Here is a 19,964-nt window from a genome sequence, read left to right on the forward strand (position 1 = left end):
TTGAGCCTCGTGCAAATAGTCTTACCTTCTCACTCAAAGCCGTCGTGTTAACAAGGGCCCCATGTTGTGTTTTCCTGGTGTCATTTTCCTAGGACTTCAGTGCAGAAAGGCGTTCTCACAGTTGTTTCTTTCAAGTTCAGTTTGGAATTTAAGTGATGTCTCATCAGGAAAGCATCTTGCTTCTTGCCTGATGCAAAGTATATAATCAAAATATTAGCTCTCTTTCCATGCTAAATGATAATGTATTGCACATCGAATGTGTACCATTTTGAAGTTTTAGAGGTTTCAGCATGGCCTCAAAGTCTGGCTTTCTGGAAGATATGGTTATATCCCCGCCTCTAAATGCCTGAGATTATTGGGGTCAAGGATAAACTGTAAAGGGTATAAAGGATATCTCTCTCATTCAGTTTAGAGTTGGCCTTAATCAGTGTAGAATGAACTTACATAACAACTCTGTCACCCTCCACTGTGTCATTAAGTGAGTCATCTGTTAAGTGAGGTAAAGTAGATATCTAGTTTAGTGTTGGGTAAGATGTGCTTATTTCTACCAGATCTGCAGTTGGAGTGCATTTCAAAAAGCCGAAAAGCATTTATTTTTGCTTATCCCGTGGGGAAAAAGAATGTTTTGGCCACTATTGGCCTTGATGTGTTAGTTTTTATTAAGTAGTAAACTTAAAGGTGGATAGAGACTGAAATTGAGAAAATAAAGCTAATATGCTTGGATAATATTTAATTCCTTCTTCCATTTGCCAACTAGTAAAAATAAATCAGTGGCAGACAGTGAATGTAGAAAAATGGAAATAATGAAATGGAGGACACACTTAAGCAAACACAAATCATTTGTTTATTTACATTGTGTGTGTATGTTCTTGAACCTCACCTTGCGATGCTTCTTCTTTCCAGCATAACACAACATGTAACTGCACACAGCCTGTTGCATAAACGCTCCTGATTTTGTTTCACAATGCAGTTTTACTGCCCTGCTAAGATAGCAGGCAACTATTTAAGCTTGCTGGTTTGCTGCAGCATTTTTTAAAAATGTTTATAGATTTTCTTATATGAAGTATTTTAAATTAGGATTTTCTCATGCATACTGTTTTGAGTACTCATACTGTGCATTAAAGTAGTTCCATGATTACTTTCCCTGAGTGCTAAAGGACCCCTTCTCATTGCATTTTATAAAGTAGAATTTTTTTCCTGTCTTGCTACCTGCATCTCCTTTACCTCAAATTAATTCTGCTTACTACATCTCTTAATCTTGTTTCCCATCATTTTATTATATGCTTTCAGTTTTTCAGTCAATTCCTTTAACTTCATCCTTGGTTCATTTGAATTGCAATTGGAAAAATCACTGTTGTGTTAATTTTAATAGCTAGTCCCCTTGTTATTCTGGCTTGTCTGTCTTTACCTACTTCTTCCTCCCTCCCTCCCTCCCTTCCTGCCTTCCCCCTCCCTTCCTTCCCCCTCCCTCCTTCCTTTCTTCTATTTATTTTTGTATTACATCATTCTCCAGAAATCCCCCCCATGCCCACCAGTGATGGTGGTAGGAAGTATTTCTCTCATGAGACATTTTTGAATTTAGTTTTAACAGAAAGTGCAGCAAATTCTTTATTGTGGAGGTTATTTGAAGACAGTGATAACATATGTTCAGTAAATATATGTGTAAAAATTGATTCTTCTCATTGCTCCTGGCTTATTTTAAAATTTTTGGCATGCATACTTTAGTAGAAGTACAGTTATTTTCTAAGGGAGGAATGAAAGCATAATTCAATGTAATTTTATAAAATAGTTTAAGTGTTTTTCCCCACTCTGCAGAGGGAAAGGAAAAGGACTCAGTATGAGGCATCAAAAAGGAGGAGCTGAGGCAAAATAATCTACAGACAGATAGGAAGCCCATAACCTTCTGAATGCTGGGTGTTCTTACTGCCCTGTGCTCAGGTTATAAGAAAATGTACATTCAATTTGGGGGATGTCTTCAAATGACTGAATTTTAGAACTGGTAAGTTCTTTTGAAATGATCTAATGCAATCCCTCTGTTGTACAAATAAGTAGATTGAAGCCTAGAGAAATGAAGTTGATTTGTGCACATTAGTTGAAGATAACTAAATGTTAGGCCCCTTGATAACTGTCATTGCTTTTTTCTTCTATTATATATATTCCATTTCTTTTCACAACATTGGGAGATAGAAAAACAGATACAAAGATAGGTAGGTAGATGCTTTTGATTGGTAGGTTCTTCTATCAGTTTTAAAATGTCAGATTAATAAATCATGACAGCTTAAAATTGTTAGGGAAGGATTTTTATTAATTTTAGTATGTATAAGATGTATCAGACAGGTGCAAGGCACTGTTCTGTTTTCATAAAGTGAGCTGCACTATGTAGGAAATAAATAGGATGATACTCTTGAAGCCAAGTGGTCAGGTCAAACATTAGTAAGGAGGCAGTATTTGAAATCTGTAAGATTAAGCCAGCTTTTAAAGAGCTAGCTAAGAGCATTTCAGACAGAAGAAAGACAAAGTTCAAATATCACAGACAAGAACAAGCCTGTGTTCACAGCAGAGAAGGAAGGCTAATGTGAGCGGAGTACTGAACCCGACGAGGAAGTTGGGCAAGGTGATCCTGGGGAGAAAGCAGAGATGGAGCCCATGGGGCTTTGTGGACTCAAGAGTTTCCATTTCTTCTAAGAACAATGGACAGGACTATGTAGAAAAGACATGATTAGAAAAAAAGTCAGCAGAGAGCAAGGGGAACTCCATTGCTATGTTTTAGGCAAGAGATGATGTTGGCTTAGACTTAGGAGTCGTTATGGGAATGTCAATATTTATATTGAAATTATACACTTACCTTCTTTAGAAAATTCTGAGATAATTAAGAACAGGGAGAACATGTTTTCCATTTTTGCATTACCAATATCTAGTGTATATTGCCATACTCAAAATAATGTGCAGTGAATGTTTGTTGAGCTCAGTTATGAATATTCTCCATCTTAGAACTGAGGGTAGGTTTTAAATGGACTGAAAAGTTGTTCTGTCAAAATTTTCATTTTGTCCAAGAAGATAACATACTATGATTCCTATGGGAGTTCTTTGCCATCTTATTAGTTACAGATAGTCTTAGGGTATTTATACTCATGGATTGAATTAATATAACCCTTCCTCAGCTTAGAAATAAAAGTTTAAATAAAATTACCCATATTGTTTTGAGACTTCTTTTTCTTTTTTTTTAATGCTTTTGCAAGTGCCAATGAAAATGCCAGAGTGGGTGAGGTTTGTTCTACTGGAAATTCACTCTCTTGAGTGATTATGTGCTTTTGGTTTGCTTGTTAATGATACAAATGACTTTTAAAATACCATCCAGTTGGTACTAGACAAAGGAAATTATAGGAATTTATATTGACTGCAGTGGCAATTAGCAAGCAGTATTTAAAAGTTCTGCCAGTTGTTTGTATTTTTAATGCACTTGGTTTTATGTCTCAGGAAAAAGGATTGCTTTGCACATCACATTTTTTCTTCAAGTTGTTTTGCAAGAAAGCAAGTTAGGTTTATAAAACTGACTCAATGAGCTAACTAAATGTAGGGCTCTCTGGTATTTATATCATAGTCTCTGGGATTAAGATTTCTCATTTTTAAAGTCAAGGCTTTTAAAATGTTTTCCAGTATTCAGATTTCATGTTGTTGCTTAACATATACTCAGTTTCTCACTGATCTTGCTTCAAAAATTTTAAGGAATGAAATGATGGTATCAGTAATAGGATAATGCTGTGTTCATATGTTATCCACTTGCCAGTGTCATTCCCATGTCCATGTGAAACAAACTATGTGTAGTCTTCATTGAATTTAGTTTGCAAATGTCAAAGGTGAATATTGGTGACTTGATGTCTTACATGGGCCTGTAATTCAAAGGATTCTCCATTGATTTTCCTATGGCTCCAATAGAAAGCTTCTGCAAAAATAGAAAAAAACTAAAAAAAGATAAAAGTCAAGACAAGAGTCCCTTTTTGTTTGTTTCTTTTCTAAAGATTACTAGCAAAAAAAAAAATTGTCAGAATATATTATAATTGTTTTCTTTACATGCATAGCAGTAAATTTGATGTAGCTGGGAAAAAATTAATACATTTGTTATGAGGTAGCTACTATTCTAAATCTGGGTATGTGGGAATTCACTACATATTAAGGACAAAAGCAGAAAAAGCTAAAAGGGAGTAGATTGTAATAAATGCTGTTAAGAAGAAGTACTCTTTATGTAGACCTTGGACTTTTTCTTCTTTTCCTGTCAAACTCTTACTTTGTGTTACTTTTCTAAGAGTAAAGATTTTAGCCTTGTTTTCTTTTTTAGATGTACTCTCTGTGGGTGATGATGTTCATTTCCAGAGGTTCAGCTGTGTAGAGACAAGTACTGAACCTCTTCCTCTAGCACCATTCCTGATATAGGGACGTCACAGAACAAGAAGGGCTCCAGTGTGGCTTGCAAACTGGAAAGGGAGGCTCAAATTGTTAAAAGAATGATTTAATTGTCATTAAAATGGGTTTTAAAAAGGAGACTGTATAATGAAGGGGCCTTGATCTTGGGGTGCATGCCTGATGAGCTGACACATGAGGTGTATTTGAATGAAGTGTAGGAGTTCACTGGACAAAAGTGTAGAAATGAGGGGTGCAAAGGAGAACCTTAAAGCAGGGAAAAGGCTTTAGGCAGAATGCGCAGCACATGTCTAGGGAATAGTTCAAGGGCAGAACTGGGACCATAGCTGGAAGTTACGGAAAGATGCATTCTGGCTCCATAGAAGGAGGAACATCCAAATTATGAGACCTGCCATGCTACAAAAGGAGTGCTCATTGAAGATTTTTCAAGTGTGGGTTTATTAGGATGTGAGCACGAATTTAAGCATTGGGAATGGGGAAAGGGCTTCAGACTTCTTGTATACTGTCATGGTAGAGGTCCTGAGGGATCTCTCTGGTTCCTGTTCTGTGAGATCAGTGATCGCTCCCAAAGGCCCCTGCTCCTAATACCATCATCTTGAGTATTAGGATTTCAACATATGGATTTTGGGAGGACACAAACATTCAGACCATAGAACCCACCCAGTTTTATTTAAAAAAAAAAAAAAAAAAAGAAAAGAAAAAGAAAAATGAAAACTGTTGCTATAAATCATGCAAGAATTACAAAGTGTTTCACCATATTAGAATGATGGAGTCATTTCAAGTAATATGGTTTGTCCCAACTCCAGAGTTTTGAGAATGTACGTAAAGAAAACTGTTTGGTGTCCTGCTGGGCACATCTGTGCACAATAATGCCAGTGCTATTATCAAAGCTCAGTGTTTCACAGTTACTTTGCTGACCCCGTGCTGGGGGCTTTTATGTATATTTGTCACTTCAGTAATCCCACCCTGTGCAGAAATAACATTATCCCTATTTTCCAGATGACGGATCTGAGTTATCAAGAGTGTGAGTGACAATATTGAGGTCTGTGCAAAGTCAGCCAAGCCGCCTTTGACTCTTAGCCACGGTGTGTTCATGGCGTGCCTTGTGCTTTCAGTGACACACTCTTACTTACTGACTGTGAGCCTGGAGGGTCCCCAGTAGTGACACCGACCCAGAAGGCTGAGATTTTGGAGGACTGCTGCCCGAGAAGGCCATGGGGCTCTCATAACTGCGGATTTGAAGGCCTCCAGAAGGAAGGGCAGCTTCCAGTGGCCGAGGTGGGAAGGGCAGAAGGGGCAGAGGGGAGGAAAGCGGGACAAGGACCTAGAAGATGAGGCACCAGGCCTCACTCCCGCAGCTTACAGCATCTCATTCACTCCGCTGACAGCACAGGGAGGTTATTCCTGTTTCAAAAGTGAGGAACTGTGGCTCAAAACTAAAGAATCTGGACACCAACCAGAGTGGCTTTGCTCCAGCGATGCCAGCATGACCGCTGGTGCCTCACACAAAGAAGGTGGTCAATCAGTATGTTTTTAATGAAAAAAATGATTAAGGATAGACTGGCTTTCAGTTCATTTTACTCCTTCCTTTTCTCATCTCTGCTTCCCTTTTTTTTTTGTATGAGAGTAGAATCTACTTTGTTTTAAATTATGTGTAACTAGATCATGCTTTGCTAAGAAAAAGGCACTTAGTCCGTTTGGGCTGCTATTAGAAATTAGCAGAAACCAGGTGGTTTAGGAACAACAGGAAGTTGTTGAGTTCTGGAGCTGGAAGGCCAAGATCATGGTGCTGTAAGATTGGGTGTGTGGGGAGGCCTGCTACATCCTTATCAGCCATCTTATCACTGCGTCCTCATGAGGTGGAAGGCGCAAGGGGATTCCCAGGGTCTCTTTCACAGGGGTCCTAAACTCTCTGCTTTCAGAATTTGAATTGCGGGGGTGGGGGTGGAGCACAAACATTCCATTTATATAGATTCTTTTGAATTTGTCTTTGTAAAGCACTAAGTCACAAAAGCAAGATGAGTTCACCTTTGGATGAGGGCTTTTGGACAGAGGATCACGGATTTTGGAATGAGGTGATTCCCAGCCCTTCTGTTGATTATCTCCTTGAAACATGGCCTGTCTTTTGCTGGCCTCTGTGCCCCTCAGTTTCTTAATCTGAAGATGATTGTACTTCCTTGAATTATGAGCATTCATTTGCAGTTTTATAAGATAACTAGCATGTAATATATATTCAGTAAATGGTAACAATGGCCATTTATTTTAAATTATAATAGAAACTGTAAAAGTAATGCACTAGAAAATGAGAGAATTGTATGGAAAAATTTTTGAATAAGGTCTATAAATAAGGGACAGAAATTAGGGGAAGCAGAGACAGAATGAAAACCTAGGTATTAAGAAAAAAAGGAATCTTTTTCTATCAACACGTACACAGAGGACAAGAAAGAAAGGAAGTAATTGCTTGCAAGAAGAACGAGTATTGTAAGTAACAAATAATTGGGAACAGGGAGACAGAAAGGGAGGGAGAGAAAGAGATACTTTTTTCCAGTCTTAGCTATTTTGATTGAATGATAGAATTCAGTCTGAGATTTTTGTTTACTTTCTGCCTTCTACTTAATTAAAACAATTGTTCCCAAAGTTTGCTACCCTGCCATTAACTCCCCTGTGCCTCAGAGGACACTTTAGTAAATGAAACCTCAGAAAACCCCATAGAGGTGGTGTTGGGAGCAATGAGAAGACCCTGAGCTCCTCCTAAAAAGAGGACGGAAGCGTCCCTCCATTGTCATTACCACTGTAAGTTTGTGTCTCACACTCCTTTTTTGACTGACCTCAGCTGGGTTTGGGTCCCTCTGTCTGCCTCATCTCTTTCCTTAGGACTCCTTTGTCTAAGAATAAGCATCTCCTAGGGCAAAGCGTCTGCTCCCTTGTCTGGTTAGGTTGCATCCTCATTTCGTTGTGTATTTCCATTCATCTTGAGGTGATAAAACTCCTCAGATTGTTTGAAGCCTAGCAAGAAGTTATTTTCCTTTATAAAGCACCCTTGATCCCTGTTAAATCTGCCTGTTTGATTACACCTGTAATGGAATCGGGCTGCTTCCCCCTTCCTGTTCTTTCCCTACCCCTTTCTCCCCATTTCTTCTCTTCAGTTCTTCCACAGTCTCCCCTCTTCTCCTTGTTCCTCTCTAATTCCCAGTCCCCGTCTGACAGTCTCATAATCCCCTCAGCAGTTTTCTAGCATTTTGTAACCCTTCTGTAAAGGGAAGAAGGAGATGCAGTGAAGCAGCGCCAGCCTTCCTGACCTCATTTCCAGTTGCACACAGAGCCCTGGCTTGCTGTTCCTCAGATTCCCTTTATACTACGGCACCTTCCTTGCCACCTGTCCAATTCAGGGCAAATTCTTGGTCCCATGTTCACTTCGGGACAGATCGGGGCCTCCCAAACCGCAAAGCAGCAGTCCGGCTTGACCTCCTGGGTGTACTTGTTCACCTGGTGTTTTCTTGGACAGTAGCTACCACCACTTATCACACTGGGTCTGTCTCAGGAAACCAGAGTTTTTATTAAATCAGGCTCCCAAGAGCACAAAACCAGAAAGCAACAGAATGATAGAAGGTAAGGGGAGCGAGATTTGTTTTAAAGAGTGAGAGCACACCTATAATGCAAGGGATGCTCAGAAAGAGAGGTATTCAACAAGCCTCCCTTTTGAGAAGCAAAAGAGAAGATTCACCTCCCTATTTTTAATTCTCCCAGGCCTAATTAGCATGCATGAAAACGTAACCTCTCTTCAGCATCTCCTTGGGAGAGTCAGTCTAAATTCTGAACACTGCGTTATCACCCACTCTGTCCTACCAGGCATGCATTACACACCTTCCCTAATAGAAACACCCTCTGAAGGCCTCACCTCATTTCCACCTGACCCACCCATCTTGTTACCATTAGATGTCATTAAAACCAGTCAGCCCAAATGTTCCCACTATGACTTTTTCCCTGTTCCAATCATCTGCATCTTTGAAAAAGTCCTCCAGTTAGGCAGTTGCTTCTAGATGCTGAAAAAGTTGGTTTCTGTGATTGGGCTGCTGCTGACATGCCCACAGGCACTTTGTGAGAACTCACCTGGTGCCCTTACCTGTGTTCCTTCATCTGTGTATATTCAACTTTAATTATAAGTTGAGCAAAACTAAACAAAAATCCACCTCTGTCCAGATATGATGCACTTAGACTGGGATACATTTCACCCCCCTTTTCAAATTTGTACCCATTTTATGGTTAAACTATCTCCAGAACCTCCTTTTTCCTCTACTAGATTGAAACTGTGTCCAGGAAAAATGTTGCATGTATCTTTGTACCTCCCACTGCAAGGATCACGGGTGGTGGGTACTAGGTCTGCTATACATGCGATGCATTAGCCTGTAGTTTCCTCTTCTTTTCCCAGACTACAGAATTTATTCCCTAGTACAATGGAATATATTAGATTTTAGCCAAATTGCATAGTTTGAACTGTTGTAGAATTAAGATATCTGTAAAGGTATGACCGATGTTATTAAAAATAAAGAGGTCAATCTTCTCTTTTGCCTCTCAAAAGGGAGGCTTGTTTTTTGTATCCAAGGGTTATTTTTTGTATCCAAGGGAAATTCAGAGTTCTGAAATCAGAACTGCTGTGTTGCTCAAGTCCAGAAGGTACCGATCCTAGAGATGTCACTTTAAATGGCAGTCTTGACAGTCGTGAAGTACCCAAGTGTGTGGCCATTCATTGCAGCCGTGCCTAAAATCAGTGTAAGTGAGAGGATGTGAAGTGCCCAGTGACCGACGCTGTCTGGGTTCTAGGTCATTCTTAAAGAGGAAGCAGACTGCCACATAGGGATGAGGAGTTAATTCAGTCCTGTCATTGAACATGTATTTATTAAATCCCCACAGTGTGCCAGGAAGTAAAAGTGTGCGTGTGTGACGTCTGGGGGAAGAGCATTCCAGGTGGAGGGAACGGCAAATGAAGGCTCTGAAGGAGGAGTTTTTGTTCCTCCAACGTGTTCCACATTCAGCAGGAGGCCAGTGTAGATAAGTGAGCAAGAGGGAGAGTAGTGGGGGACAAAGGAGATAAGGTCAGAAAGGTCAGAGAACGGGGCAGGGGTTGGTGGGGAGGAACCTCCTGCAGTCCTGCTGGTCATACCCGACTGTGTCACCCAGTGGAAGGACTTTCACTTTCCCTGAATCATCTGTAGAATGATGGGACCTGACTTCGATTTTGGCAGGATCGCGCTGACTGCTGTGTTGAGAATACCCAGTAGGATCAAGGGCAGAAGAATGGAGGCCAGTCAGGAAGTTACTGCTGTAATCCAGGCTGAGATGGTGGCTTGAGACACGGTGGTACCAGTCGAAGCCAGACGATTCTGGATGTATTTACATAATCTGATGTCCTCTCCCAAGGGAAACTTTTTGAACACAATTGCTATATTCCAGTTGTTATTTTATAAATACAAATTCTGTTTGTCTTTGAACATTTTTAAAAACTGCATGAGTGATTTTTCCAGTAGAGAATCTGTATCATATCATGACACCTATTACAGATTGTTTTTCCTCCTTCATTTATTGGCATTGATCATAAGAGTGAATTTTTCATTGCATATTGGTAAGAAATGCCAGTCCCAATGAATCTAGGGAGTTTACAACTTTTACAAAGCAATATTTGACCCTATGTTTTAAGTCCAGTTTGCATGTTTATGGATTTCTACCTTTCGGACAGCTTTTTAAGTCGAGGAATTAATGAAGAATTGATCTTCACCAGCTTGTCGTATTGAAATGTTAGTAAAAATCTAACAAGTATCTTCCAAGTGGTAAAGATACCTCAAGACAAATGCTGGGCATAGAAGCCACAAATCTGCAAAGAAGTAAAAAGCTAACCTTTTCAAACAATAAGGCTTCTCTGTCACTTACCAACTTTACATCTCCCTGTATGGCCCCGGAAGATGACTGACTGGTTAGCCAGAGACGGGTAAGATTCCTCAAGGGAGGAACAACCTAAGACAGGCACAGTCGCAGGGGGGCCATCAGGTGAGAAATTGGGGATCAACAGAGGTGAGGCTTAGAACCTCACCCCCCCCCCCCCGTTTTGAGAGAAATCTTCTGCATCCGTGGATGTTTTGTTGCCCTTGTCTAGCTTGGATTAATACTTAGTCTATAGGCACAGACCTGATCATCTACAGTTGCCCTCTTACAGCACTAAACTATGTTTTCTACCATTATCTTGCATCTACCAACCACTTCAGCATTTTATTAAAAAATAATAATAATAATAATAATAAGGGAGAAATGTGGGATTCACATATAAATCAAGTATAAAAATCAAACGAATAAACATATCTGAGTTGATTGTTTATAGTTCATGATGCGTGATCAAAACCAAAAGTTTCTGTGATATGACTGCTCTTGCACTGTTCACCATGTAAGAACTTGTTCATTATGCTTCAGAAGATTGGAGACTGTTGAGAATTAGGCTTGGGGTTGATTAATGATTGTGCATTGTATCCCCTATACAGAATTTTATTGTTGTTAACAACCATTTGATCAATAAATATGAGAGATGCCCTCTCAAAAAAAAAAAATCTAACAAGTAGTTTAAATGGTCCAGTTAGAGATTTTTCCAGGGAAGAATGCAATCAGGTATGGCTCTGATGATGAAACAGTTGAATCTAGAACTGTCGACAGCTTTTCCCCTCTTCCTTTTTTAGCCAATGAGGAGACTTGCCCTCTGTATTTGGACCTCTAGAGGTCTAGAAGATGCTTCCTCTTTTTATATCCTCTTCTGTTTTTCCCTACTCAAATGGCTTTTTGTTTTCTTTACAACTTCTCATCCTGTTTTTCCTTTTTCTCCCTTTAATTGTAGACAATTAAATAAGATGGTGATAATAACTCGAGTAAGACAAATTACAAACCAAAGAAATAATGATAAAGTGTGGTAGCACAATACATGTGTGAGAACAAAATACATTTTACGTAAGGTTTTTGTGGCTTCTTTATTTGAAATTCTATTCAGTTATCAAGTACAAAGATTGTGTTTGTCTATGATATGTGAAAGAGAAGTGGTTGGTTTTGCAGAAATATATTCTGCATATGTCGGGTAAAACTCTTACATCTCCTAATTTAAGGGTTTTGCAAGAGTAAGTTTGTATTTAATAAGTATGTCTTATTCACACTCATATATCTTTCTATCTGCAACATATCTTTCTATGTGCACATATAGTGTAACCTGGTCATTATTCCCCACAACATAGGAAAGGGCATGCCACATGCAGTTGATTAACCAGAGCAACTCAGTCTAACTGGTAGCTGATCCCAGACATGGAGTCCGAAGTACAATGCAAAACATTTATTTTGCCATTCCTATGAGACTCTGGTTCCCAAACTGTGGACTGTAGACTAGCAGCAGCATCTAGGAACTTGTTAAAAATGCAGTTCATGTGATCTACCCTAAACCCACTGAATCTGAAACTCTGGGGGTGGGCTGATCCCTCTGTTGTATCAAGTCTTCCAGGTGATTTTAACATGTACTAAAGCCTGTGAACCACTGAAAAAGGTAGTCTTGCAAGTCTTGCAGAATCCACCAGTGTGGATGGACTCCCCAGAACGACTGCCTTCCTGGCATTCTGTGCTTTCCTTTGCACTCTCTGTAGTGTTCTGGCTCCCCTTTAATTTCCCCTCGCTGTTGGAGCCCCACAACTTGCTTCTACCCACAGAGCCTCAAGATCTGGCTCAGACTTGGTGGGCTCAGCTGCAGACCTTTATATTCTTCAGCAAAAAGAAGCTACTTCTCTCTTGCTAGCATTGACCAATTCTCCTAACAACAATTCAGTGCCTTATTATGTGAAACAATTCACTTCCCAATAGCAATAAAGGAGAGGACAGAGACCCACATCATATATGCTGTTAAGTGGGGTGGCCCCAGTGGGACAGTCCTGGTTTATATCCCTTTGTTCCAACATAATTAACAGTACCTTTCCCTTTTATTCTTTTAAGTGTTCTGGTTTAGCTGTTAAGTTGTAGTATAGTGAACTTAAGTCATAAGCCATGCTAATATAAAGTATCCAAAGAAGGTTCACTAAGAAGGAAATGTCTAAGGACGCAAGAATGAAATGTGTCCAGTTACAGTAGGTGGGCAAGGCAGGGCTGGAGATGGTGTGGGACAAGACAGAAGCCTTAGAGCTGAATGTTCAGGACAAATAAAGTTAAGAAGCAGTAATTTACATTAAGGGAAACAGAATTAGTCCAAAGAGTTGGGAGCCAGTGTCTGGTGGGAGAAATAATGATGAAGCTGGTGGAAGAGGAATGATTTGAAGTAAAGTCTTCCAGAAGTAAGGGCAAATGTTGTGCCCTATTATTCCCCCAACCCCATATCATATCTATTTAGGTTTCCTGGGTAGTTAATTAAGAAAAAATCTACTTTGTCTTTGTTTCCCGGTTTATGTTGGTCCTGTGTTACAGAAATGCTTACTGCTCTACATTTTCATCAATTCTGCACTATATTTCAAACAAATAGTCATTGTATAACTTAGAATAATTTACTTTTAACTTCACTTCAGAGTTTTAAATTCAGTTTTAAAAAAAACAGATACCAAATGACCCACACTCCATAATATTTTATGGCCTCATCATAATGGAACACTGACACTAGACTGTGGAGATACACAGCCAATCAAGAACAGAGTAGGGAAAATCATGCAGATACCTAATATGTTAGGTCATGATATTGTTTTTCCAAGTGTTAATATGATGAATGAGTTCTGTTATAGAATGATCATATGGGAATTTTTTCCGTCACCATCTACAATACTAAAAATTATGTGTTTCGTGTAGTTTTGGGACCTTGCAAACTATCTACAAATTGTATTTTAACAAAGTTAACCTAAAACAAAGAAAAGTTTTAAAATTAGGATAAAATTGTTTATTTAATTTTACACAATTAGTTAATGTTGCTATGTCTTTTTTGTTGAATTTTAAAGGTGTGTTTGGCATTGATAATGCTTGAAAGGCTTTGCCCTGGGGCAGTGCATAGAAACTGATTTCTTATGCTGTTGAGTATCAGTTCTCTTCATCACATAACTTTCTTGCCAATGGACCCTCTGTTTCTATATGGACAATATAGATATCATGTCCTGTATTTTTCTCTCTGTCTTTTTTACCAGAGCTAATAGATCTTCTCATCCCTCTACAGGCTGGAATAATGAATTTTAAGAAAATATCCCTCATCATTCAATTAACTGTTACATTTTCCTACCAATTAATACAGAATACATTTCAGACTTAATAGCTGTCTGGAAAGGAAAAAGGACAGTTAATAAATTCCTACATTATCCTTTGTTTAACTACCATATAAGTAATGAAAACATTACTGCATTTACTTAGGTAAACATTATTCTTTGAAGACAGGCAACAATTTATGTTTTAATTTTGAAATTCTGTAACAAACATAACTAACTGAAGAATGGATTTAGCCTTTACTTAGGCTAAATGGGAGGAGTTACTGATTTTTCTGTATGCCATAGATTATCTAATTCTTGTTTTACTGCTTTTAAACAACATGTACTGTAAATTGAATCTCATATCAAGCTATTTGTGGTTAGTATATACATGAATTTCATAAGTAATGTGGTTTTTTAAATTTATAAATATAATATTTACAACTCTGTTCCCTTAATGATTTTCTGACCCAGGAACTATGTTTGCTTTGGGACATGAGAAAAGCACAGAATGTTAGGTGACAAACTAAGAAAGTGAGACCTTTTGTAGAAATAGCTGAGGGGTTTACAAATCTTAATCTTTAAACTTTGTCACTTCTTTGAAAAAAGTAGGCTTGAAATCCTAGGCCTGTGTTTACTCACCATTCTTTACCAACTGAAGTTTAGAAATGCTTAAATACAAGCAGGGCTGTGGTTTATTGTAAATATTTAACACAGAGAAGTTCCCCTGTATTTTAAGAACTGGTCCTTTTGGGCTTTAAGGCAATTTGTAATAAATATTAGATAAGCAGTAAATAATATGATCTTCCAGCAATCACCGTGGAGGATTTACTATTTTTAAAGTTTCTGTTACCCTGTGCAGCTCAGGACTTGTAAGTCATTTTTATACCTGTTTTTCAGATTGCCAAAACCTTGAACTTTATACAAACAGAAAACCCAAAGCAAAAAGAAATAATTGTTAGATCACAACTCTACAAGCCGAGCAGTTTGCATGGGTGGTTTTAGCATATCTCCATCATGCATTGATTCATTTTTCATTTGAAAAATCCACATCAGATAAGATTTAGCATCATTTGCGTTTGCTGTTACTAAATCCATGACTTAAAAAATAAATGCCTATTCTCTCTGTTTGCATATTTACAGCCTTAAAATTAGGCCCAGCATTTATGTGGTTGTTTTATTTTTTACAATATTTTTCTGGGATAGCATTATGTAACAGTTCTTGAGGTACGGTTTCAAAGAGTTGTGCAGCTCTAACTGCATTAATTCTTACTTACAAAGCTGAAAGTAATCTCAAAATCTGCACTTGTTCATATTTATTCCACATTTGTTAGTCATTCTAGTTAAGAGCAAGGTGAGCTCAACCAACTTTTCAATGTTCTTTCAGTAATTTTAGTGTTATTTAAATATAAGAAATTAATGTATATTTTTATGTATATAAATTATATGTATATAAAAATAAATAAAAATATCTCAGTATAGACAAATATACCCGTTTGTGCATATGCATGAGATAAGAAGACCAATAATTAAAACCAATTCAACTCGTATTTGTGATACAATTTTTAATTTATCCATTTTATTTCTTGTTTCAATAGTCCATAGAGAATTGTTTTTAAGAACAAATATTTTGTTAATGTACCAGATTAGATACATTGCAATATCCTGAAATTAAGGGTAAGGAATATAAAATATGATTCAATAATGAGAATGTAGATGCAAAACAAGCATGAATCTTAGCTTCAAACCACTTTTACTACTGATTGGATATTTTGTCTCTATAGCAGCTTAATTGTTTCACAGCATTCTTTTCCTCATTGACGCTCACTTGCTTTCATACTTTACAGGTCAGTTTCTTCTGGAAGAAGCTCGCCTCACAGAAGCAGCTGAAATGGCCAGAAAAGCAGCTGAACTGGACCCCACAGAGTTTGATGTGGTCTTCAATGCTGCCCACATGCTTCGGTTAGTTTGTGCTACTGTATCTTAAAAGAGCAACATTGTAGCTTGGGGAGAGCAGTTAGTTAGTACTAATTCCTTTATCATACCATCTTGTTCCACATTCTTGAAGTGAATTATGCTGTTTAACATGTTAAAATGAGTCAGGACTATTTTATTCATTGTATTTTATGTGCATGGATGTAGGACATATTAGCTTTCAGGACTCTCTGAAAATGTTGAGACCCATTTTCCCTTCCCTTAAAAAATTATTGGCCGTAAATTACAAAATCGAAATTATAATAGTCAATCATATGTCTCCAAAACAAAACATGATGTCAGTTAGTCTACTGCTTCTCAATATTTCTTGAGATACAGTGAGTGCATTGAGTTACATTGAATGTGGCATGTGTATATGTTTTATTATATATAATAGTAGAGAAAATTATCAAATACAAGTATACTTAAGGCCCATCAAATATCCAAAATGGTCCTGTTATTAGCACTATTGCTATTTATGAAAAAAAATTTTTCTTTAGGCCCTTAGTGCTTCTTTTCAGAAAGGTATTATGAAGGTTAGTTATAATAGTAGCAAGACAATTTAAAGGCAGAGCAAAAATTTTTGTTGTAAATTAAAAAGTCAGAGGAATTAAAGATGGCGGCAGGAGAGGTGAAACAGAACTCCTCGCAAAACCACATATAGTACGAAAATATAGTTAATACAACTAATCCTAAAAGAGCAACAGGAAAGAAGGCTGCACCAGACTGCATATGCCTGGAGAACAGAGCAGACTTCAAGAAATGGGTAATCTACCAAAGCCTTGATCCGGCGGGAGCCAATCCCTTCCCCCAACCCAGTTTGCAGTAGGAGGAAGAGAAACGGAGTGGGGAGAGGGTGGAAGCCTAAGACTGCTGAACACCCAGCCTTGGGGATCTGCTCTGGAAGAAGAAGAAGAGAGAGAAAAAGGGATAGAAAGTGTCATTGAGGAGGTAATTGCTGAAAACTTCACCAATCTGGGGAAGGAGATAGTCCCTCAAGCGATGGAGATGCACAGATCTCCCAAAACAAGGGACCCAAGGAAGACAACACCAAGACATATAATAATTAAAATGGCAAAGACAAAAGATAAGGAAAGACTTTTAAAAGCAGTTAGAGAGAGAAAAAAGATCACATACAAAGGAAAACCCATCAGGCTATCAGCAGACATAGCAACAGAAACCTTACAGGTCAGAAGGGAGTGGCATGATATATTTAATGCAATGAAACAGAAGTCTTGAACCAAGAATACTCTACATGGCAAGATTTTTATTTAAATTTGAAGGAGGGATTAAACAATTTTCAGATAAGCAGCAGCTGAGAGAATTTAACTCCCACAACTCTCTACAGTATATTTTGGAGGGACTGCTATAGATGGAAGTGTTCCTAAAGCTGTCACCAGGGGAAATAAAACCACAGTAAAGAAAGTAGAACAAATAATTACTAAGCGGATGCAAAAGCAAATCAACTACCAGCAAAGTCAATCAAGGGATAGACAAAGAATACAAAATATGATACCTAATACATAAAGAATGGAGGAGGAAGAAAAGGGAGGATTAAAAAAGAACCTTTAGGTTGTGTTTGTAATAGCATACTAAGTGAGTTAAATTAGACTGTTAGATAGTAAGGGAAATACCCTTGAACCTTTGGTAACCACAAATCTAAAGCCTGCAATGGCAATAAGTACATACCAACCAATAATCAGCCTAAATGTAAATTATCTGAATGCACCAATCAAAATACATAGTTACCGAGTGAATAAAAAAATAAGACCCATCTATATGCTGCCTACAAGAGACTCAGTTCAAACCCAAAGACATACACAGACTGTAAGTAAAGGGATGGAAAAAGATATTTCATGCAACTAATAGGGAGAAAAAAGCAGGAGTTGCAGTACTAGTATCAGACAAAATAGACTTCAAAAGAAAGAAAGTCACAAGAGACAAGGACATTACATAATGATAAAGGGATCAGTCAAACAAGAGGATATAACTATTATAAATATCTATGGACCCAACACAGGATCACCTACGTATGTGAAACAAACACTAAGGAAATTATAGGGTGAAATAGAATGCAATGTATTCATTTTAGGAGACTTCAACATACCACTCACTCCAAAGGACAAATCAACCAGACAGAAAATAAGTAAGGAGACAGAGGCATTGAACAACACATTAGAAGAGATGGGCCTAACAGACATCTACAGAACATTCCATCCAAAAGCAACAGGATACACATTCTTCTCAAGTTGCACATGGAACATTTTCAAGAAAAGATCATATACTAGGCCACAAAAAGAGCCTTTGTAAATTCAAAAAGATTCAAATTGTGGCATCCAGATTGGCAAGGAAGAAGTTAAACTGTGCCTATTTGCAGATGATATGATATTGTACATAAAAAAAACCCTGAAGAATCGACTCCGAAACTACTAGATCTAATATCTGAATTCAGCAAAGTTGCATTAATTAATACAAAATTATTACACAGAAATCTGTTACATTCCTATACATTAGTGATGAACTAGCAGAAAGAGAAATGAGGAAAACAATTCCATTCACAATTGCTTCAAAAAGAATAAAATACCTAGGAATAAACCTAACCAAGGAGGTGAAAGACCTATACTCTGAAAACTACAAGACACTCATGAGAGAAATTCAATACCAATAAATGGAAACACATCCCATGCTCATGGATAGGAAGAATTAATATTGTCAAAATGGCCATCCTGCCTAAAGCCATTTACAGATTCAGTGCAATCCCTATCAAAATACCAACAGCATTCTTCAACAAACTAGAGAAAATCATTCTAAAATTCATATGGAACCACAAAATGCCCCGAATAACCAAAGCAATCCTGAAAAGGAAAAATATAACTGGGGGGATTATGCTCCCCAACTTCAAGCTCTACTACAAAGTCACAGTAATCAAGACAATTTGGTATTGACACAAGAACAGACCCATAGACCAATGGAACAGATTAGACAGCTCAGATATAAACCGAAGCATATATGGTCAACTAATATATGGTAAAGGAGCCATGGACATACAATGGGGGAATGATAGCATCTCTAACAACTGGTGTTGGCAAAACTGGACAGCTACATGCAAGAGACTGATACTGGATTATTGTCTAACCCTGTACACAAAAGTAAACTTAAAATGAATCAAAGACCTGAATGTAAGTCATGAAACCATAAAACTTTTAGAAGAAAATATAGGCAAAAATCTAATATAAACATAAGCAACTTTTTCCTGAATACATCTCCTCAGGCAATGAAAAAAAATCAAAAATGAGTAAGTGTGAATATATCATGCTAAAAAAGCTTCTGTACAGCAAAGGACACCATCAGCAGAATAAAAAGGCATCCTACAATATTCTCCAAATATATATTGGAGAATATTGTAAATGACGTATCCAACAAAGAGTTAACATCCAAAATGTATAAAGAACTCACACACCTCAACACCCAAAAAGCAAATAACCCTACTACAAAATGGGCAGAGGATATGAACAGACATTTTTCCAAAGAAGAAATTCAGATGGCCAACAGGCACATGAAAAGATCCTCCACATAGCTAATTATCAGGGAAATGAAAATTAAAACCACAATGAGATATCACCTCACACCAGTTAGAATGACCAACATCAAAAAGACTAGGAACAACAAATGCTAGCAAGGATGTGGAGAAAGGGGAACCCTCCTACACTGCTGGTGGGAATGTAAGCTAGTTCAACCATCGTCTAAAGCAATATGGAGGTTCCTCAAAAAACTAAAAATAGAAATACAATTTGACCCGGGAATTCCACTCCTAGGAATTTACCCAATGAAAGCAACTTCTCAGATTCAAAAAGCCATATGTACCCCTATGTTTATCACAGCATTATTTAACAATAGCCAAGATATGGATTCAACCTAAGTGTCCATCAGTAGGTGAATGGATGAAGATGTGGTACATGTACACACTGGATTACTATTCAGCTATAAGAAAGAAACAAATCCTACCATTTGCAACAACATGGATGGAGCTAGAGGGTATTATGCTCAGTGAAATAAGTAAGACAGAGAAAGACAAATACCAAATGATTTCCCTCATTTGTCGAGTATAACAGTGAAGCAAAATTAAAGGAACAAAGTAGCACCAGACTCATGGACTCCAAGAAGGGACTAGTGGTTATCAAAGGGGAGGGGTGGGGAAGGGCAGGTGGGGAGTGTGTGAGAAGGGGATTGTGGGGTACCATGATTAGTGCACATCGTGTGTGTGGGGTCACGGGGCAGACAGTATAGCTCAGAGAAGACAAATAGGGACTCTGCAGCATCTTACTACACTGATGGACAATGACTGCA

At 38.0% G+C, this 19,964-nt stretch overlaps 1 protein-coding gene across 4 annotated transcripts in view; it reads left to right on the top strand.

The window, feature by feature from the left end:
* Window positions 1–19,964, top strand: part of TMTC2 (transmembrane O-mannosyltransferase targeting cadherins 2) — a 402,329-nt gene that overhangs the window by 321,558 nt on the left and 60,807 nt on the right. For all 4 annotated transcript variants that reach the window (XM_036890026.2, XM_036890024.2, XM_036890025.2 and 1 more), the window contains one exon: window positions 15,491–15,605. In XM_036890026.2, the coding sequence (XP_036745921.1) occupies window positions 15,491–15,605 (115 nt within the window). The remainder of the gene's footprint in view (window positions 1–15,490; window positions 15,606–19,964) is intronic.

This window comes from Manis pentadactyla, chromosome 10 (assembly GCF_030020395.1).
Source record: "Manis pentadactyla isolate mManPen7 chromosome 10, mManPen7.hap1, whole genome shotgun sequence".
NCBI classification, from domain to species: Eukaryota; Metazoa; Chordata; class Mammalia; order Pholidota; family Manidae; genus Manis; species Manis pentadactyla.